The 23,346-nt window shown below is 51.3% G+C and overlaps 1 protein-coding gene across 1 annotated transcript in view; it reads left to right on the plus strand.

The window, feature by feature from the left end:
* The window catches only part of LOC133358036 (protein CBFA2T3-like), a 60,737-nt gene that overhangs the window by 18,089 nt on the left and 19,302 nt on the right, over positions 1-23,346 (plus strand). The window contains 3 exon segments of the mRNA XM_061576311.1: positions 11,853-12,044; positions 17,706-18,154; positions 20,812-20,901. Of these exon segments, the coding sequence (XP_061432295.1) occupies positions 11,978-12,044; positions 17,706-18,154; positions 20,812-20,901 (606 nt within the window). The 5' untranslated portion in view covers positions 11,853-11,977.

Raw genomic sequence — 23,346 nt, forward strand, 5'->3', positions numbered from 1 at the left:
CACTTGCCCCAACAGTCTGTTAAGAGGTTATGCAGTTCGGCGGGAGCTTTTGTCTTTGTGTCTGTGTGTCGTGTGTGTCGTGTGTGTGTGTTTCCCATGTCCGTGTGGCACACACATGTTGCATGAGTTGCCACACGTGGTGGCCACATTGTCGGATGTCAGCGTGCCAACCGTCTGGTTCTCATTACCCCCCCTCCCTCCCCCCACGCCCCCACCTCAGCATCGAGTGTAAAAAAAAATCAAAATCTGGTTAGATTCTATGTCGCTATTTCATTATACCTGATGATGATTGCTTGTGTTGCAATCGAAACGTCGTATGGTATTATTAAATTTGTTATTTTATCTTTATACGTGACTTTACCGAATGAACCAAAGAATAATTCCTGCAGTCACGAAAGCTTCAAAATTAAAATTGTTAAAAAAATGTTTTAAAAATGCTAACCAGAGAACGATCGTGAATTGTTGTTGTTGTGCCGGGCATGGTTCGAATTAGATTCATATTCTTAGGTTTTTTCGGTAAAAAATTGATTAAAATTAATAAAAGTAAAATAAAAATAAAATAAAAATCACGACGTTTCGGAGGCAACACAAGCCACCGTCTTCAGGTGGAACCGTCACAGCACGATAGCTGTATCAAGTGAGAGAAATTCCAAGAAAACAGTATTTTTATTTTATTTTTATTTTACTTTTATTTTAATTATTTTTTTACCTACGTGACTTTACCGAAAACACCTAAGAATATGAATCCTTGCAGTCACGAAAGCTTCAAATCTAGAATCGAATTAGATGATTAGACTAGACCGCATTGCGCGGCATGGGAATGACAGCAGCAGAATAGGCTATTCTAGTGGTGGGTTATACTGGTAGGAACCTCCTGGTTACACTAGCCCACAGGGGATTATTGTGTCCGTCGTGCAGGGAGGGGCTGGGTGGGGAGGGAGGGGCTGGGTGGGGAGGGAGGGTTGGCTGGGGAGGGTGGGGCTGGGTGGGGCTGGGTGGGGAGGGGCTGGGTTGGGAGGGTGGGGAGGGGCTGGGTTGGGAGGGGAGGGTGGGGCTGGGTAGGGAGGGTGGGGGGCTGGGTGTGGGGTGGGAGGGGTGGGGCTGGGTGGGGAGGGGCTGGTCACCCCGTGGTGCCCTTATAAAACTCAACGTTTTACCTACTCACGCCGGCTCGTGCCCGCCCTCACAGTCGGCCAATATTTACGGAATACACCACGCCGCCGTTGACCCTGCAGGCCATTGACCGAGCAACCCAACGTTCATACCAGCTCCCTCCGCAGGAATGTGTTTTTCGTGTGTGTGTTTTTGTTGTTGTTGCCAGATCATTCAAATGATTGGTGCGAGGCAGCTCGTTCAAGGAAGGTTTGGGAAGTTCAGTGGTGGGCGGGTAAACTTTGGGCTGGGTTCCACTTCAGTGCATTTCGAATTCCTTGACGATGCCTCCCTCCGTCTCCTCCTCCTCCTCCCAACGGAGACGTCCCTCTACTCCATTACTCGCCCAACTTGTTCTGTTTTTAAATCCTTTATATTAAGTTCACTTGCTTGCTTGCTTGCGCGCTTACGACCGTGCAAATCTTTCGGTCGTTTTTTAACCCACTTTCCCGTGATCCAATCGAGCTGACATTTTGCACACAGACTCGTTGTGCGTGACAATTAATTTTCGTGAAAAAAAATTCCAAAATGTTCCACTTTTTAGGAGAAAAAAAAAATCATATTTAATTAAAAATACCAATGTGATAAAAATGAAACTCTTGCTCAAGAAAAACATAAATGAATAATAAAATAAAACCGACGCCACGCATGTAAAGGATTTATAGTGAAAAACTTTGTTTTTACGGGTTAATTTTTTTGCTTCGGTAACCCCGTCGTCCAACTGGATCATCCCGCCTCACTGCCGCATCACGGTGACGCTCAGCTGAAGCAGCTCCAGATAGTCGCTGGTCATCGGCCGCTCAGAAACCGCGTTATAACGGCGCGTTTCCACGTTATAACACTGCGTTCTGCGTTATAACGGCGCGTTTCCACGTTATAACACTGCGTTCTGCGTTATAACGGCGCGTTTCCACGTTATAACACTGCGTTCTGCGTTATAACGGCGCGTTTCCACGTTATAACACTGCGTTCCGCGTTATAACGGCGCGTTTCCGCGTTATAACACTGCGTTCCGCGTTATAACGGCGCGTTTCCACGTTATAACACTGCGTTCTGCGTTATAACGGCGCGTTTCCACGTTATAACACTGCGTTCTGCGTTATAACGGCGCGTTTCCACGTTATAACGGCGCGTTCCGCGTTATAACGGCGCGTTCTGCGTTATAACACTGCGTTCTGCGTTATAACGGCGCGTTCCGCGTTATAACGGCGCGTTCCGCGTTATAACACTGCGTTCTGCGTTATAACGGCGCGTTCCGCGTTATAACACTGCGTTCTGCGTTATAACGGCGCGTTCCGCGTTATAACGGCGCGTTCTGCGTTATAACGGCGCGTTTCCACGTTATAACACTGCGTTCCGCGTTATAACGGCGCGTTTCCACGTTATAACACTGCGTTCCGCGTTATAACGGCGCGTTTCCACGTTATAACACTGCGTTCCGCGTTATAACGGCGCGTTTCCACGTTATAACACTGCGTTCTGCGTTATAACGGCGCGTTCCGCGTTATAACACTGCGTTCTGCGTTATAACGGCGCGTTTCCACGTTATAACACTGCGTTCTGCGTTATAACGGCGCGTTCCGCGTTATAACACTGCGTTCTGCGTTATAACGGCGCGTTTCCACGTTATAACACTGCGTTCTGCGTTATAACGGCGCGTTCCGCGTTATAACACTGCGTTCTGCGTTATAACGGCGCGTTTCCACGTTATAACACTGCGTTCCGCGTTATAACGGCGCGTTTCCGCGTTATAACACTGCGTTCTGCGTTATAACGGCGCGTTCCGCGTTATAACACTGCGTTCTGCGTTATAACGGCGCGTTTCCACGTTATAACACTGCGTTCTGCGTTATAACGGCGCGTTTCCACGTTATAACACTGCGTTCTGCGTTATAACGGCGCGTTTCCACGTTATAACACTGCGTTCTGCGTTATAACGGCGCGTTTCCACGTTATAACACTGCGTTCTGCGTTATAACGGCGCGTTCCGCGTTATAACACTGCGTTCCGCGTTATAACGGCGCGTTTCCACGTTATAACACTGCGTTCTGCGTTATAACGGCGCGTTTCCACGTTATAACACTGCGTTCCGCGTTATAACGGCGCGTTTCCACGTTATAACACTGCGTTCCGCGTTATAACGGCGCGTTTCCACGTTATAACACTGCGTTCTGAGTTATAACGGCGCGTTTCCACGTTATAACACTGCGTTCTGCGTTATAACGGCGCGTTTCCACGTTATAACACTGCGTTCTGCGTTATAACGGCGCGTTCCGCGTTATAACACTGCGTTCTGCGTTATAACGGCGCGTTTCCACGTTATAACACTGCGTTCTGCGTTATAACGGCGCGTTTCCACGTTATAACACTGCGTTCCGCGTTATAACGGCGCGTTTCCACGTTATAACACTGCGTTCTGCGTTATAACGGCGCGTTTCCACGTTATAACACTGCGTTCTGCGTTATAACGGCGCGTTCCACGTTATAACACTGCGTTCCGCGTTATAACGGCGCGTTTCCACGTTATAACACTGCGTTCCGCGTTATAACGGCGCGTTTCCACGTTATAACACTGCGTTCTGAGTTATAACGGCGCGTTTCCACGTTATAACACTGCGTTCTGCGTTATAACGGCGCGTTCCGCGTTATAACACTGCGTTCTGAGTTATAACGGCGCGTTTCCACGTTATAACACTGCGTTCTGCGTTATAACGGCGCGTTTCCACGTTATAACACTGCGTTCTGCGTTATAACGGCGCGTTTCCACGTTATAACACTGCGTTCTGCGTTATAACGGCGCGTTTCCACGTTATAACACTGCGTTCTGCGTTATAACGGCGCGTTTCCACGTTATAACACTGCGTTCTGCGTTATAACGGCGCGTTCCGCGTTATAACACTGCGTTCTGCGTTATAACGGCGCGTTTCCACGTTATAACACTGCGTTCTGCGTTATAACGGCGCGTTTCCACGTTATAACACTGCGTTCCGCGTTATAACGGCGCGTTTCCACGTTATAACACTGCGTTCTGCGTTATAACGGCGCGTTTCCACGTTATAACACTGCGTTCTGCGTTATAACGGCGCGTTTCCACGTTATAACACTGCGTTCTGCGTTATAACGGCGCGTTTCCACGTTATAACACTGCGTTCTGCGTTATAACGGCGCGTTCCGCGTTATAACACTGCGTTCTGCGTTATAACGGCGCGTTCCGCGTTATAACACTGCGTTCTGCGTTATAACGGCGCGTTTCCACGTTATAACACTGCGTTCTGCGTTATAACGGCGCGTTCCGCGTTATAACACTGCGTTCTGCGTTATAACGGCGCGTTTCCGCGTTATAACACTGCGTTCTGCGTTATAACGGCGCGTTCCGCGTTATAACGGCGCGTTTCCACGTTATAACACTGCGTTCTGCGTTATAACGGCGCGTTCTGCGTTATAACACTGCGTTCTGCGTTATAACGGCGCGTTTTCCGCGTTATAACACTGCGTTCTGCGTTATAACGGCGCGTTCCGCGTTATAACGGCGCGTTTCCACGTTATAACACTGCGTTCTGCGTTATAACGGCGCGTTCCGCGTTATAACACTGCGTTCTGCGTTATAACGGCGCGTTCCGCGTTATAACACTGCGTTCTGCGTTATAACGGCGCGTTCTGCGTTATAACACTGCGTTCCGCGTTATAACGGCGCGTTTCCACGTTATAACACTGCGTTCCGCGTTATAACGGCGCGTTTCCACGTTATAACACTGCGTTCCGCGTTATAACGGCGCGTTTCCACGTTATAACACTGCGTTCCGCGTTATAACGGCGCGTTTCCACGTTATAACACTGCGTTCTGCGTTATAACGGCGCGTTTCCGCGTTATAACACTGCGTTCTGCGTTATAACGGCGCGTTTCCACGTTATAACACTGCGTTCCGCGTTATAACGGCGCGTTTCCACGTTATAACACTGCGTTCCGCGTTATAACGGCGCGTTTCCACGTTATAACACTGCGTTCTGCGTTATAACGGCGCGTTTCCACGTTATAACACTGCGTTCTGCGTTATAACGGCGCGTTCCGCGTTATAACACTGCGTTCTGCGTTATAACGGCGCGTTTCCACGTTATAACACTGCGTTCTGCGTTATAACGGCGCGTTTCCACGTTATAACACTGCGTTCTGCGTTATAACGGCGCGTTTCCACGTTATAACACTGCGTTCTGCGTTATAACGGCGCGTTTCCACGTTATAACACTGCGTTCTGCGTTATAACGGCGCGTTTCCGCGTTATAACACTGCGTTCTGCGTTATAACGGCGCGTTCCGCGTTATAACGGCGCGTTTCCACGTTATAACACTGCGTTCTGCGTTATAACGGCGCGTTCCGCGTTATAACACTGCGTTCTGCGTTATAACGGCGCGTTCCGCGTTATAACGGCGCGTTTCCACGTTATAACACTGCGTTCTGCGTTATAACGGCGCGTTCCGCGTTATAACACTGCGTTCTGCGTTATAACGGCGCGTTCCGCGTTATAACACTGCGTTCTGCGTTATAACGGCGCGTTCCGCGTTATAACACTGCGTTCTGCGTTATAACACTGCGTTCTGCGTTATAACGGCGCGTTCTGCGTTATAACGGGAACGGTCCCCGTTATAGCAGTGCGTTCTGCGTTATAACGGGCGCGTTCTGCGTTATAACGGTGCGTTCTGCGTTATAACGGTGCGTTCTGCGTTATAACGGTGCGTTCTGCGTTATAACGGTGCGTTCTGCGTTATAACGGGGACGGTCCCCGTTATAGCAGTGCGTTCTGCGTTATAACTGGCGCGTTCTGTGTTATAACGGTGCGTTCTGCGTTATAAGGGTGCGTTCTGCGTTATAACGGTGCGTTCTGTGTTATAACGGTGCGTTCTGCGTTATAACGGTGCGTTCTGCGTTATAACGGGCGCGTTCTGTGTTATAACGGGCGCGTTCTACGTTATAACGGTGCGTTCTACGTTATAACGGGCGCGTCTCTGTTCTAACGGTGCGCGTTCCGCGTTATAACGGGCGCGTTCCGTGTTATAACAGCGCTCGTTCTGCATTACAATGGGTGCGTTCCGCATTATAACGAGCGCGTTTTGCGTTATAACGCGAGTGTTCCGTGTTATAACGGTGCGTGTTCTGCGTTATAACGGGCGCGTTCTGCGTCATAATGGTGCACGTTCCGCGAAAACGCGTCGTGATGTGAACACCTCCACGCGTTAAGCGAGGACTTGCCATACGGGGGTTTCCCGCCTTCGAGATGCGACATATCCGGCGTCAAACTATAGCAGAAGGGGGGAAAAATATACCGAAATTGGCCGTTTCAAAACGTAAAGAAAAACCCGTAAAAACAACTCAATCTTTTAACCAGAATCTCATACCTAGTCTAGACTGCAGACACACATTTCGGTTACCATGCCAATTGATGTTGGGGGGGGGGGGTGATGGGTGGTGAGTGGATGAGTTTGGTGGGGTAGGAGTGATGGAGGGGGGGGTACTCAGAGCAGGGGTTCACCAGATGGCTGGGCAAGGTGCCATGTCTCACACCTGTTGTGTGAGCGAGCGAGCGAGGACCAGAGAGACTGAGTGAGTGTGTGGGAGTCGGGGTGAGGTAGGGAGCGGTGGTGCAGCGGTCAGAGCACTGCGCCTAGGCAGCCGGGTGACACGGGTTCGATTTTCCGTTCACGGACAACACCAGTGACGTTTTCACTGATCAACAAAAAAGACATTTTTTTCGGGCCTGGACTTTTGCAATTTAATTTCAGGGTGCTGATTCCAAATCTGGCATCAGTTTTTGTCTATCGCATCAGGTTTTTGAGATATCAAATATTGCATTTTCAATAAAAACTTGCAGAAGAAAAATATTAAATAAATGTGGATATCTACATAAAATGATATTATAAACACACTATCCTAGAAATACAGCACCATATTTTAACACTAAAGCAGTCACTGACTCGCAAAAACTTGCAATCATAAGTGACGGAGTTAATTTCTGGCCTGGACTTTTGCAGCTGTTCTCGACTAATTTCAGGGTGCTGATTCCAAATCTGATCTCAGATTTGCTCTATCACATCTCATTTTTATGCTATCGGCATACCCCATTTTCATTGATTTTACCCGAAATTAACTCTGTCACTTATGATTGCAAGTTGTTGCGAGTCAGTGACTGCTTTAGTGTTAAAATATGGCGCTGTATTTTTAGGATAGTGTGTTTATAATATAATTTTATGCAGATATCCACATTTATTTAATATTTTATTCTGCAGTTTTTATTGAAAATGCAATATTTGATTTCTCAAAAACCTGATGTGAAAGACAAAAACTGATGCCAGATTTGGAATCGGCACCCAACAATTACTTTAAAACCGTTGGAATACCTTATGCCAGAATAAGTGTGTTGACCAGTGTTATTATCTGAAGCGGTCCCGGGCCTCCCCTAGGTCGACTCAGCCTCAGATGAGTACCTGGTGCGATGTGTAAACATCGCCGCTAGGGAGACAAAGGCGGCCGGGTGTGGTGCTGGCCACCCACCCCCTCGTGTGCTCGCTAACAGCACTTGCCCCAACAGTCTGTTAAGGCTACACAGGGGATCTTTGTCTTGTTTACGTGTGCACGTGGGCGCGTATATGCGTGCGTGTGTAAGCACTGGGTCACGTGGCTTGCCACCCGCTCTTCTGGACATCCGTAAAAAAGCAAAAAAACCAACAAAGGTTCGTAGTCATCTTCTTGGTTCTTTCGGTAAAGTCACGTAGAAGGGAAATAATAAAATAATAAAAAATAAAAATTAAAGTTTTTATTACTATTATTATTTCTTTTTATTATTATAATAAAATAATAAAAATAAAACATGATAAATGTATTTTTATTATTTTATTATTTCCCTTCTACGTGAATTTACCGAAAGAACCAAGAAGATGAATCCCTGCAGTCACGAAAGCTTTACATCGAAAAGCTTCGGAGCTCATCGGATTCCTCCGGTACAAAGTAAAGATTCTGATCGTGGGCTCGGTCTCGCCCAGGCTCCAGCCCACAGGCTCCGAGCCGCAGGGGCTCCCTGGAGGCCCTATGGCTCAGCCCCCCAGCGCCAGCTGTTCCCTGCACAGCCGCCCGGCTCCCTCCCTCCCTCCCTCTCTTCTTCGATCAGTGGAAACAAGAAGATGCTCGGTGTAGTCGGCACTTTGCTTCGTTCATCATTTCGTAAAAAACATATTATTTTTTTATTTTTATTTACTTTGCTTTATGTAAACCCCCACCTCTCGCTCACTCAATCGCTCACTCTCTCGGTCACTCTCCCTCGGTCACTCTCTCGCTCACTCTCTCGGTCACTCTCTCGCTCACTCAATCGCTCACTCTTTCGCTCACTCTCTCGCTCACTCTCTCGCTCACTCTCTCGCTCACCCTCTCGCTCACTCTCTCGCTCACCCTCTCGCTCACTCTCTCGGTCACTCTCTCGCTCACTCTCTCGCTCACTCGCTCACTCTCTCAGTCACTCTCTGGCTCACTCTCTCACTCTCTCGCTCACTCTCTCGCTCACTCTCTCGCTCACTCTCTCGGTCACTCTCTCGCTCACCCTCTCGCTCACCCTCTCGCTTACCCTCTCTCTCTCTGGAGGGGGGGGGGGGGGCTGCCGCTGCCTCTATCTGTTGCTGCCCCCCCCCCCCACTACTACCCCCCTTAACCCCCCACCCTCCCCCCCCCTTGTTCTTCCCAGGATAGACCGAACCTGTTGCACTTACCATCCAAATTAGGTGGTGGGGGGTAGCAGGTGGCAGAGTGACTCTCGCTACTCGCATGATCGGCGCTCTCTCGCTCGCTCGCTCATTCACTCATTCGCCCACTCTCTCTCTCGCTCCCTTTCGTTCCCTCTCACTCTCTTTTTTTATTGTATTTTTTTATTATTATTTTTCGTAATGTTTTATTTTTTAATAACTTTGCTTTAAGTAAACCCCCATCTCTCGCTCACTCTCTGGCTCACTCTCTCGCTCACCCTCTCGCTCACCCTCTCGCTCACCCTCTCGCTCACCCTCTCGCTCACCCTCTCGCTCACCCTCTCGCTCACCCTCTCGCTCACCCTCTCGCTCACCCTCTCGCTCACCCTCTCGCTCACCCTCTCGCTCACCCTCTCGCTCACTCTCTCGCTCACTCTCTCGCTCACTCTCTCGCTCACCCTCTCGCTCACTCTCTCGCTAACTCTCTCGCTCACTCTCTCGCTCACCCTCTCGCTCACTCTCTCGCTCACCCTCTCGCTCACTCTCTCGCTCACTCTCTCGCTCACTCTCTCGGTTACTCTCTCGCTCAACCTCTCGCTCACTCTCTCGCTCACTCTCTCGGTCACTCTCTCGCTCACCCTCTCGCTCACCCTCTCGCTCACTCTCTCGCTCACCCTCTCGCTCACTCTCTCGGTCACTCTCTCGCTCACCCTCTCGCTCACTCTCTCGGTCACTCTCTCGCTCACCCTCTCGCTCACTCTCTCGGTCACTCTCTCGCTCACTCTCTCGCTCACCCTCTCGCTCACTCTCTCGCTAACTTTCTCCCTCACTCTCTCGCTCACTCTCTCGCTCACCCTCTCGCTCACTCTCTCGCTCACCCTCTCGCTCACTCTCTCGCTCACTCTCTCGCTCACTCTCTCGGTCACTCTCTCGCTCACCCTCTCGCTCACTCTCTCGCTCACTCTCTCGCTCACCCTCTCGCTCACCCTCTCGGTCACTCTCTCGCTCACTCTCTCGCTCACTCTCTCGCTCACCCTCTCGCTCACTCTCTCGCTCACCCTCTCGCTCACTCTCTCGGTCACTCTCTCGCTCACTCTCTTGCTCACCCTCTCGCTCACTCTCTCGGTCACTTTCTCGCTCACTCTCTCGCTCACTCTCTCGGTCACTCTCTCGCTCACTCTCTCTGTCACTCTCTCGCTCATTCTCTCGCTCACTTTCTCTACCCCCTCTCTCTCTACCCCCTCTCTCCTTACTCCATGTCGCTCTTTTTCTCTTTCGTTCCCCCTCGCTCTTTCGCTCATTCGCCCACTCTCCTTCGTTTCCTCATCGTGGCGTGCGCGATGACCACCACCACCACGTGACTTTTATTTCGTGTTGTGCGCGGTGCTTTTAGCGCCACAGCGCGTGGATTTGTAGCGTTTGTTTTCATTCGTTTTCCGGTGACTTTGTGTATTTCATATCGGAATCGCCTCCAGTGCTGTTGCTGCTGGCGGCAATAAAAATTGTTTGAAAGTCTTTCGTCCTCTCGCTCTGTCATGCTATGCTCGCTGGCTCCATCTCTCGCCTAGTATACAGGTGTAGCTCTTCATTGGTTCCTCATTTGCCCGTAAAAAATATGGTAATTGTTTTTTTACCCTTTTATCTGGCAACACAACTGACACCTTTTTTTACGAGGAGTCATGTTTGCAAAGACCACAATACCTGCAGTCATAATGCAAATGAAAAACACAACTCTGATAATGTATGCACTGTCCTTGAAGTTGATTGGTCCACACCCGAGACAGCTTTCCTTAGAGCCTAGTCTCCATTGGTGTTGGACCAGATGAAGCCAAAAGGCGTACAACTCAAAGACAGCGCACTGTCAGAGTATTGAGAGCTCGGGGTAAGCATTTACACCATTGGGACCTCATTTGCCAGTAAAAAATATGATAATTGTTTTTTTACCCTTTCAACTGGTACAAAAACTGACACCTTTATACAAGGCATCATGTTTGCAATAACCACAACACAAGCAGTCAAAATGCAAACAAAAATAAACAACTCTGATAATCTTAATTTTGGAGCTTTCGTGACTGCAGGAATTATTCTTTGGTTCTTTCGGTAAAGTCACGTATAAAGATAAAATAATAAATTAAATAATAGCATACGACGTTTCGATTGCAACACAAGCAATCATCATCAGGTATAATGAAATAGCGACATAGAATCTAACCAGAAAACTATAGACAGACATGTAAGCAGACAGATATCACCAAGATACATAGAGAGAGAGTAACACAGGTACAGAGAGGGGTGATCGTCTCTGTGGGGTGCCCTCTGTCTATTTAAGGCCACCCCACAGAGACGATCACCCCTCTCTGTACCTGGGTTGCTCTCTCTATGTATCTTGGTGATATCTGTCTGCTTATATGTCTGTCTATAGTTTTCTGGTTAGATTCTATGTCGCTATTTAACTCTGATAATGCCGCGACCAGCCACAAGTCGCAGCCGCTCGCGAAGATGACCCGAGTTTATTAGCTCCTTTGACGAGATCAGCATTTGACCCTGATAGTCTGTCAAGGCTGTACGGTGGAATCCGTTTTTACTTTTAAAAATGTGTGCGTGTCTTCTTGGTTCTTTCGATAAAGTCACGTAGAAGGGAAATAATACAATAATAAAAATAAAACATAATAATACAATTCTCACGACGTTTCGGCCACAACGCAAGCAGCCGTCCTCAGGTGAAGAACGGGTCTGTCTCATTCAGACGCTGTCTTCCCGACAGACCTGTTCTTCACCTGAGGACGGCTGCTTGCAGTTGTGGCCGAAACGTCGTGAGAATTGTATTTTATTATGTTTTATTTTTATTTTTATTATTTTATCATTTCCCTTCTACGTGACTTTACCGAAAGAACCAAGAAGACGAATCCCTGCAGTCACGAAAGCTTTAAATCGAAACGTGTGTTGGTGTGTGTGTGTTTGTTTTCTTTGGCGTGCAGACAGCTTCGGCAGGGCGAGCAGCAGCAGCAGCAGCCGCAGCAGCAGCAGCAGTAGCAGCAGCAGCATGCCAGACTCACCGGTGGACGTGAAGGTTCCAGCTCGCTCCAGCGCCACACCTCCAGCCATGCCTCCACCTCCTGCCGCAGTCGCCCAAGGAGCCCCGCGAGCCAGCACCTACACGCCCACCGCCAGTACGTGCGGCACACACGCACGCACCTACACGCCCACGTGCGGCGCACACGCACGCACCTGCACGCCCACCGCCAGTACGTGCGGCACACACGCACGCACCTACACGCCCGCCGCCAGTACGTGCGGCACACACGCCCGCACCTACACGCCCACCGCCAGTACGTGCGGCGCACACGCACGCACCTACACGCCCACGTGCGGCGTACACGCACGCACCTGCACGCCCACCGCCAGTACGTGCAGCGCACACACGCACGCACCTACACGCCCACCGCCAGTACGTGCGGCACACACGCACGCACCTGCACGCCCACCGCCAGTACGTGCAGCGCATACATGCGCGCACCTACACGCCCACCGCCAGTACGTGCGGCGCACACGCACACACCTACACACCCATGTGCAGCGGACACGCACGCACCTACACGCCCACGTGCGGCACACGCACGCACCTACACACCCACGTGCAGCGCACACGCACGTACCTACATGCCCACCGCTAGTACGTGCGGCGGACACGCACGCACCTACACGCCCACGTGCGGCGCACACGCGCGCACCTACACGCCCACCGCCAGTACGTGCAGCGCACACGCACGCACCTACACGCCCACCGCCAGTACGTGCAGCGCACACACGCGCGCACCTACACGCCCACGTGCAGTGGACACGCGCGCAGGTGAGATCAGAGCCATCCCTCGGGTAGACGGCGAATCAGGGCGAGAGCCCTGGGCCCTGCGCCTGTGGCAAGAGGGGGGAGAGGGGGGGGATCGCGTGTTCGACGTCACGGCGTCATCAGATGCAAAGCTTCCGATTGAGTTTGAAGGCGACGGGAGGGGGGGGTCAGCACGCAGTTGTAGCTTGCCCTGGGCCCCGCACCTCCCGGTCCCTGGGGGTGAGCCTGTAACGACGGTATCACGAGAGAGAGAGAGAGGGGGGAGAGGCAATGGAGAGAGCGAGAGAGAGAAGAAATTAGAGCGTCATCTCTGATGGACATTGACATCTGTGTCCCCCGGTGGTGCGCGTGAGTTCGCGGGTATTTTTCGCGCGTGTGTGCGCGTGTGTCAGTCCGCGCGTGTGCGCGCGTGTGTCAGTCCGCGTGTGTACGCGTGTGTCAGTCCGCGCGTGTGCGCGTGTGTGTCAGTCCGCGCGTGTGCGCGTGTGTCAGTCCGCGTGTGTGTGTGTGCGTGTGTGGGGAGCGGGGGTGCAGCGGTTAGCGCTATGCTGCGCTACGAACCTCGCGAGCCCCGGGTTCGATTCCCGCTCCGGGCCAACATCTGTGACGATTATCTGAACCGGTCCTGGGCCTCCCCTAGGTCGACTCAAATGAGTACCTGGCGCGGTGCGTAAAAACATCGCCACTAGGGAGACAAAGGCGGCCGGGCGTGGTGCTGGCCACCCATCCCCTCGCGTGCCGTTCTGGCCTTCATAGGTGCCCGCTAACGGCACTTGCCCCAACAGTTGTTGCAGGCTATGCGGGGGATCTTTGCGTGGGGAGCGGAGATGCAGCGGTTAGCGCGCTGCGCGACGAACTCCTTCGTACCCGAGTTCGATTCCCGGCCACGGCCACCATTCACCGGTTCTCGATCATCATCTGAGCCGGTCCTGCGCCCACACTCGCCCACCCCGGGGTGGACTCAACAGCTTTAAATGAGCACCCGCTTATGAGTTGTGTTAAACATCGGCAGTTGGGGAGACAAAGGCGGCCGGGCGTGGTTCTGGCCAACCATCCCCGTTCGTGCGCAGTGCCCGCCTTCATGGGTACGGCAGCACTCCGCGAACGGCACTTGCCCCGAAAAATCCGTTGAGGCTACACGGGGGATCTTTGCCTGTGCAATGCATGTATAAATAAGCAAGCGGGTACCCGTAGAGCCATCGGAGGGCAGGCGACTCGGGACGAGGCTGGCTCGGTGATAGCGGTCGTATTTGCAGAGCACGCGCACACTTTTTAGGGCAAGTCACAATTCCAGTTCTAAATTTAAATGCCACCACCACGACCACCACCAGCCAGCCACTAGCCACTACCCAGCCACCACCAACCAGCCAGCCAGCTACCCAGCCACCACCAACCAGCCACCAATCATCACTCGCCAACAACCACCACCACCCAACTCCACCCACCCATCAACAACCACCACCATCACCAACCCGCCACCACCCACCAGCCACCAACCCGCCACCACCAACCAGCCAGTCACCAATCATCACTCGCCACCACCCACCACCACCCACCCATCACCAACCACCACCACCAACCCGCCACAACCAACCAGCCACCAATCATCACCCACCACCCATCACCACCCACCACCAATCACCACCACCACCACCAACCCACCACCACACACCATCATCCACCACCCATCAACAACCACCACCCACCCATTACCAACCACCACCACACACCATCATCCACCACCCACCAACAACCACCACCCACCAACCACCCACCAATCATCACTCACCACCAACCACCACCCACCACCAATCACCACCACCACCACCACCACCAACCCACCACCACACACCATCATCCACCACCCACCAACAACCACCACCCACCCATCACCAACCACCACCACACACCATCATCCACCACCCACCAACAACCACCACCCACCCATCACCCCCTACCAACCACCGCCGTCACATCCCAAGACGTAACAGGTAACAAGAACAACAACAATAATGTCAACAACCTGTAACGCCTCGCCGCCCCTGCACTAAGAACCCGGCGACCCGTCTGCCAACACCAAGTGACGATTATCCGAACCGGTCCTGGGCCTCCCCTGGGTAGACTCAGCCTCAAATGAGTACCTGGTACGGCGTGTAAACATCGCCACTGGGGAGACAAAGGCGGCCGGGCGTGGTTTCTGGCCACCCACCCCCTCGTGTACCGTTCCGGCCTTCATAGATGCTGCTCGCTAACAGCACTTGTCCCAACCGTCTGCTATGAGGCTGTACGGGGGATCTTTGTCTTTGTGTGTGTGGTGGGGGGACGGCAGTGATTGCGTCTCGCTGAGCCCGATGACAGCAGCAAGGCAGGTGGCGGCCACTGCGGTGAAAGGAATGAGCGATGCAGAGGGGAGAGGCCGAGAGAGGGAGGCGAGAGGGGGGGGTAGGAAGCTGTAGGGGAGAGCGGCAGACAGGCTGGGTGGCAGAGAGAGAGAGGAGAGCGACTCGAGAGAAAGAGAATCAGAATGTTTTAGACTGCAGCAGGAGGAGGAATCCGATGAGCTATGAAGCTCTTTGTCACAAATGTCCAGCGTGGGCACGGGGGGCTCGGCGAACGAGACGCAAATAAACGAAAGGAGTGCTAAATAGAGCAAAAGGTGAGTAAGTCACCAACTACAAATCAATGATAAACGACTTCATGATATAAGTCCGATTTGTCAAGCTTGAGCAAGGCAGAAAAAATTAACCCGTAAAAACAAAGTTTTTCACTATAAATCCTTTATATGCGTGGCATCGGTTTTATTTGATTATTCATTTCTGTTTTTCTTGAGTAAGAGTTTCATTTTTATCACATTGGTATTTTAAATTAAATATGATTTTTTTTTCCCTAAAAAGTGGAACATTTTGGGGAAAAAAATTCACGCACAACGAGTCTGTGTGCAAAATGTCAGCTCGATTGGATCACGGGAAGTGGGTTAAAAAACGACCGAAAGATTTGCACGGTCGTAAGCGCGCAAGCAAGCACGCAAGTGAACTTAATATAAAGGATTAAAAAACAGTCCCAGACCAGAACCTCCCAGTTCAACCATTCTACACAACAAAGACTCATTCCTGGCAGGATATCAGCCGCACCACCTCTACATAACAAAAGGCTCAGTCCCATTTGCACGCACCTTTACATCATCCGCACCTAGTTTACACAACAAAGGCTCATTCCTAGCAGCGTGCTTCAGCCGCACCGAGCCTCACAAAAATAATATCCAGGGCCTACCTTGGCTCCTCCCACCCTCAACCAGTATATATACAAGGACTGTTTTTTTCTTGGTTCTTTCGGTAAAGTCACGTATAATGGAAATAATAAAATAATGAAATTAAAACATAATAATATTTTATTATACGTAATAATATTTTATTATGTTTTAATTTTATTATTTTATTATTTCCATTCTACGTGACTTTACCGAAAGAACCAAGAAGATGAATCCCTGCAGTCACGAAAGCTTTAAATCGAAATTTAAGGACTGTTTTCTTGGAATTTCTCTCACTTGATACAGCTATCGTGCTGTGACGGTTCCACCTGAAGACGGAAGCTTGTGTTACCTCCAAAACGTCGTGATTTTTATTTTACTTTTATTAATTTTAATTTAATTTTTTTTACCTACGTGACTTTACCGAAAAAACCCTACGAATATGTCCCAGACCACACCAAGATAAACGATTTAAATTTCCTATTTTCATTTCACCAGGTAAGACCCCACTCGGCTGTGTAGCTCTTTTTCAGAAGCGACGTGGCCATCACGAGTGATAGCTCAACGAAGCAGACTCGTCGTTTAGGAAACGCATTGCGTACAAACACTCCGAACGCATGTGACGGTGATTCTAAATGTGGGCGAGAGAAACGGAGGACCCTGAGAAAAATCCACGCGACCACGGGGAGACTTTTAGAATTTTTAAACAACTTTTATTGCCGCCAGCAGCAAAAGCACTGGAGGCGATTCCGATATGAAACACACAAAGTCACCAGCAACACAAATGAAAATTAACGCTACAAATCCACGCGCTGTAGCGCTAAAAGCACCGCGCACAACGCGAAAGAAAAGTCACGTGGTGGTGGTGTTGGTGATGGTGGTGGTCATCGCGCACGCCACGGTGACGAGCGAGCGCTTCAGAAGGTGAACACCACGAGGGTGCCGTCCACGCTGGTACTGAGAGGGGCTTTTCCGGCTCCCCAGCGTTCGAAGAAGACGTGCACATCACCGACATGTGTGTGGTACATGGCGTGCTCCAGCCGGAGCCGCGCCTTGAGCAGGCCCCTGAACGCTGGAAGCACAGAGCAGCCGTCAGTGTCACCTTCCAGCATCTTTTTTCTCGTTCTGTACATCGCCATCTTCGCCTGAGCACAGGAATTCCACGTTACTGTGGCGGTGGCCAGTCCATCCGCACAAGCACATGCGTTGGCTCCACGATTCCACGGCGATGCTCTGTCTCTTTCTCTCCCCCCCCCCCCCCCGTCTCAGAATGGTGTGAATGTTGAAACTCACAACAACATCAACAACAAATTAGTTCGTTTACGCGAAACCCACGTACCTGGCCGGATACGGGTACCCGTTCCCTACCCGGCCGCACCAGGGTCGCAAACGGGTACCCGTACCCGGCCGGGGACAGGTAGGGTACGGGTATCGGGTACCTGATTGCGACCTCTGGGATGAAGCCATGTTGCAGGCGCGGGTGGGTTGATTCTAGGAACTTGAATTGTGAGAAGAGACAAGACGTTGGGAAATGAGTGACAAACGGTGACTCACCAGTGACTCACGGCATACCCGTATCCGGCCGCACCAGGGTCGCAAACGGCTACCCGTACCTGGCCGGGTACGGGTAGCCGGGTATCGGGTAGGGTACGGGTATCGGGAACCCGGTTGCGACCTCTGGGTCCAACACGTGTCTCCAAGCTCACACGGTCGCTCCCGCCCCGCGTGTTTACGCAGTGATCAACGGTGGCTCCAGCCACTCTCCCACCGCTGCCTCTATCGGAGGGTCTCCCTCGTCCCCTCCGCACGGCTACCACGGACCCTCTCCCTCGCCCTCGTCTGGGTCCTCGTCCTCCTCCTCTTCGCTGTCTTCATCGTCGTCGTCGTCTGCGTCACTCTCCTTGTCCGCCGCGTCAACACTCGGGCAGCAGCAGCAGCACCACCAGTCACAGCATCACCACCATCACCACCACAACCACCACAGCAACCAGCAGCAGCATCATCATCAGCAGCAGCAGCATCATCATCAGCAGCAGCAGCAGCACCATCAGCAGCCGGTGCCGGCGGCTTGCGGTGCCAGGCAGCTGAGCAAGTTGAAGAGATTCCTGGCGACGCTGCAGCAGTTCGGCTCCGACATCTCGCCCGAGATCGGAGAGCGAGTGCGAGGATTGGTGCTCGGACTCGTGGTGAGTCTCTCTGCGCGCGTGTGTGTGTACACGTGTGTACACGTGTGTGTGTGTACGCGCGCGTGTGTGTGTACACGTGTGTGTGTGTACGCGCGCGTGTGTGTGTGTACACGTGTGTGTGTGTACGCGCGCGTGTGTGTGTGTGTGTACACGTGTGTGTGTGTACACACGTGTGTCCGTGTGGTGTACACACGTGTGTGTGGTGTGTGTAGACACGTGTGTGTGTGTACACACGTGTGTCCGTGTGGTGTACACACGTGTGTGTGGTGTGTGTAGACACGTGTGTGTGTGTACACGTGTGTGTGTACACGTGTGTGTGTACACACGTGTGTGTGTGTAGACACGTGTGTGTGTACACACGTGTGTGTGTGTACACACGTGTGTGTGTACACGTGTGTACACACGTGTGTGTGTGTACACGTGTGTGTGTGTGTACACACGTGTGTGTGTGTAGACACGTGTGTGTGTAGACACGTGTGTGTGTACGCGTGTGTGTACACGTGTGTGTGTGTACACGCGCGTGTGTGTGTGTAGACACGTGTGTGTGTACACACACGTGTGTGTGTACGTACACACGTGTGTGTGTACACGTGTGTGTACACGTATGTGTGTGTGTACACACGTGTGTGTGGTGTACACACGTGTGTGTGTGTAGACACGTGTGTGTGGTGTACACGTGTGTGTGTGGTGTACACGTGTGTGTGTGGTGTACACACGTGTGTGTGTGTACACACGTGTGTGTGTAGACACGTGTGTGTGTGTGTGTAGACACGTGTGTGTGTAGACACGTGTGTGTGTACACACGTGTGTGTGTGTACACGTGTGTGTACACAGGTGTGTGTGTGTACACGTGTGTGTGTGTAGACACGTGTGTGTGTGTAGACACGTGTGTGTGTGTGTGTACACGTGTGTGTGTGTGTGTGTAGACGTGTGTGTGTGTGTGTACACGTGTGTGTGTGTGTACACGTGTGTGTACACAGGTGTGTGTGTGTGTCCGAGTGTGTCCATGTGTGTCCGGGTGTGTGTACGCGCGCGTGTGTGTGTGTAGACACGTGTGTGTGTGTGTACACGTGTGTGTGTGTGTAGACACGTATGTGTGTGTACACACGTGTGTGTGTGTACACATGTGTGTCCGTGTGTGTGTGTACACACGTGTGTCCATGTGTGTCCGGGTGTGTGTGTACGCGCGTGTGTGTGTGTGTACACGTGTGTGTGTGTACACGTGTGTGTCCATGTGTGTCCGGGTGTGTGTGTGTACGCGTGGGGAGCGGTGGTGTAGTAGTCCGCGTGCTGCGCTACGAACCCGGCGACCCGAGTTCAATTCCCGCTCACGGCCACCACCAGTAACGATTATCTAAACCAGTCCTGGGCCTCCCCTAGGTCGACTAAGCCTCAAATGAGTACCTGTTGCGGTGTGTAAAACATCGCCTCTACAGAGACAAAGGCGGCCCGGCGTGGTTGCTGGGCCACCCACCCCCTCGTGTACCTGCCTTCATAGGTGCTTGCTCACAGCACTTGCCCCAACAGCCTGATCAGGTTATATGGGGGATTCATCTTCTTGGTTCTTTCGGTAAAGTCACGTAGAAGGGAAATAATAAAATAATAAAATAATAATACAATAATAATAAATTAATTCTCACGACGTTTCGGCCACAACGCAAGCAGCCGTCCTCAGGTGAAGAACAGGTCTGTCGGGGAGACAGCGTCTGAATGAAACACTACCACGCTTGGAGCGTATATTTAAGCTGGGTTGGAGGGGGAAGAGCGCCTTGACAAAATAATTTGCATATCAAGAGGAATTTAGCATATTTATGGGGAATGCATATATGGGATTAGTACTACTTGTGAAATGCGTAGGAGGTGGGCGGGGGGTTTCAAAGTCATATTATGCCCGTGCATTATGCAGGATTAGCAGCATCAAAGGGAGGGGATAGGGGTAGCATTAATAAAGGGAAGTAATGTTAATAGTATTTAGCTGCAGTAACTAAACTACATAGTATCATCAGTATACTAAATATACTTTCCAATAAGCTGAGCTACTAACAGTAAGTAATACATTACAATTCTACGTCGCAAAAAAATATCATATGCTTCCAGCTCATCTTTTTGGTTCTTTCGGTAAAGTCACGTAGAAGGGAAATAATAAAATAATAAAAATAAAACATAATAAAATAATATATTAATATATTATATAAAGGGGGGGAAGCAAGGAAAATAATAAAATAATAAAAATAAAACATAATAAAATAATATATTATCCTTCTACGTGACTTTTCCGAAAGAACCAAGAAGATGAATCCCTGCAGTCACGAAAGCTTTAAATCGAAATTTAACTGTCTGAAAGAAAATGTTTTTTTTCCAATGCTCTTAGATAAGTGACTGTTTTATCCCCCCTTCCTCTCAGGCTGTGAGTTGTTTTGTTGTTTCTTCCTCTAATTCTTATTCTTCTCCGATGGATTACAGCGGAAAGGGTTTAACGAAATCCGCACTTGTTCTGGCTGCAAGATGAATCCCTGCAGTCACGAAAGCTTGAAATCGATGCTTCCAGCTATATATGTGGGATCTTTGTCTTTGTACACGTGAGTCTGCGTGAGTATCCGCGTGAGTCCGCGTGAGTCCGCGACTCTCACGCTGTGGGCCGCCCTCCTCCCTTGCAGAACTCGAGTGTGACCATCGAGGAGTTCCACTCAAAGCTGCAGGAAGCAACCAACTTCCCGCTGAGGCCTTTCGTCATCCCCTTCCTGAAGGTAACGCGGACGGGGTCCGGGCGGGGGGGGGCAGGGGGGGCCAGGGGGGGGGGCAGGGGTGGGGGGGGGTTGAGGTCTAGGAGGGCTATATTCTTGGGTTTTTTCGGTAAAGTCACGTAGGTAAAAAAATTTAAATTTATTAAAATAAAAATAAAATAAAAATCACGACGTTTTGGAGGCAACACAAGCTTCCGTCTTCAGGTGGAACCGTCGTGATCGTCATCATCGTCCACCTGAAGACGGAAGCTTGTGTTGCCTCCGAAACATCGTGATTTTTATTTTTATTTCTTTTTATTTTACTTTTATTAATTGTAATTTTTTAACCTACGTGACTTTACCGAAAAACCCCAAGAATATGAATCCTTGCAGTCACGAAAGCTTAAAATCTAGTCTAGGAGGGGTACCAAGCCAAAGCTCAGCTCCTCAAGCAGCTCAAGACGATGAGCTCAGATCCATGAGCGAATAAAGGGGGGGGGGGGGCGGGCAAGGAAATAAGAGCTTTGACATTCTCCCGAACATGACAACAACAACAAGAAGCGACTTATCACGATGAAGTGAATGAGCGTATCTCATCATCGCTGCATCGCTCGCCTCTTGCCTCCGTGTCTCTCTCTCTCGCTCGTCTTGCTGCGTCTCTTATCTCTTCCCTTCATCCCTTGGGTCATCCTCACGGCAAGGAGTTTATACATCACAAGGAGGGGGTGTGGGGTTGGCGTGGCGACGCAGGCTGCATAAATAATGCTGTGCACCCCCTCCACTCTCCCCTGTTGGGCCAGCTGCATCGTCGTGATCGTCATCATCGTCATCATCGTCATCAGCAGCATCGTCATGATCGTCATCATCGTCATCATCGTCATCAGCAGCATCGTCATGATCGTCATCATCGTCACCATCATCAGCATCATCGTCATGATCGTCATCATCGTCACCATCATCAGCATCATCGTCGTGATCGTCATCATCATCATCATCAGCAGCATCGTCGTGACCGTCATCATCGTCATCATCATCAGCATCATCGTCGTGATCGTCATCATCGTCATCAGCAAGCATCGTCATGATCATCATCATCTTTATTTTTTTATCTTACTAGGCAAAGCCCATGATGATGGCCTTCTCGTTCCGAACGGCGGGTAGTAGTCGTATATACATATATTCTTTTCATGGCTAACTCAAGCGCGCTAATTAACCGGGGCTGCCCGCCGGTTTCGAACCGCGACGCTCTGCAAACAAAAAGGTCGAACGCCCCCTGCGTCTGAGCCCTGTCAGCGAGATCACTGCAATCAGCGGCATGAGGATAACGACAGTGATCATCGCGGTTATCAGCAGCGCCGACGTGCTGATTGAGTAACCTCGAATTACAGAGTCCAGCCTTTTGTCAATTGTGCCCGGCTGCAAAGACAAAGATCCCCCAGGTAGAGCATTTAACAGACTCTCGGGGCAAGTGCCGTTACCTTGCCGATCTCGTCGAGGCGGGCATAAAGCTCTCGCCGCGCGAACTCCGCTCATCCTCGCTAGCAGGAACAAAGACCGTCACAGATGACGCACACGGTCACGTGTCCTCCTGTGTGGCTTCTGCAAGAGGTTGATCCCGGCCTTTCAGAGCCACGTGGTGGGGATTTAGCCAAGACCCACACAAATCGCACACATCAACCGTCGTCACGAGGACTCCGCTCGTCATCATCATCAGCATCATCAGCAGCAGCGGTGCCCAGCGTCGAACAAAAGCGGTGGTCACCGCGCCATCGCGCGGCGCTTTCAAATGCGCTCCTGCGGCCGTCTGGAAAGTTCTGTTCGCGAGTAGCACCTATGCAGGGCACGCGAGGGGGCGGGTGGCGAACAACCGCACGCCCGGCCGCCTTTGTCTCCCCAGCTTTGACGTTTTACGCACACACACCGCTGGGTCTACCTAGGAGAAGCACAAAGACAAATACAAAGATCCCCCGTATAGCCTTCACGGACTGTAGGGGCAAGTGCTGTTAGCGAGCACCTGTAAAGGCCGGCACGTCAACACGAGGGGGTGGGTGGCCAACACCACGCCCGGCCGCCTTTGCCTCCCCAGTGGCGATGTTTACACACCGCACCGGGTACTCATTTGAGGCTGAGTCGACCTAGGGGAGGCCCAGGACCGGTTCAGATAAATCGTCACCGGCGTTGGCAGACGTGAGCGGGAATCGAACCCGGGTCGCCAGGTTCGTAGCGCAGCGTAGCGCTAACCGCCGCGCCACCGCTCCCCCCGTTGCAAATACAACGATCACCACCTCCCCCACCACCTCCCCCACCCCTCCCTATTGGCCTTCCATCCAGCAGCGGATCGACCACGGCTGGAGGTGTTGATGACGTCACACACACACACGATACCCGCGCTGCTGGCACGGGCATCTGGGCGCAGCTGTCCCGAGCCGCGTGTTTTTGTTTATCACGAAGCGGTAGGGGAGGGTGGGT

The sequence above is a fragment of the Lethenteron reissneri genome, chromosome 60 (assembly GCF_015708825.2).
Source record: "Lethenteron reissneri isolate LAM-NWPU_2019-01 chromosome 60, ASM1570882v1, whole genome shotgun sequence".
NCBI lineage: Eukaryota > Metazoa > Chordata > Hyperoartia > Petromyzontiformes > Petromyzontidae > Lethenteron > Lethenteron reissneri.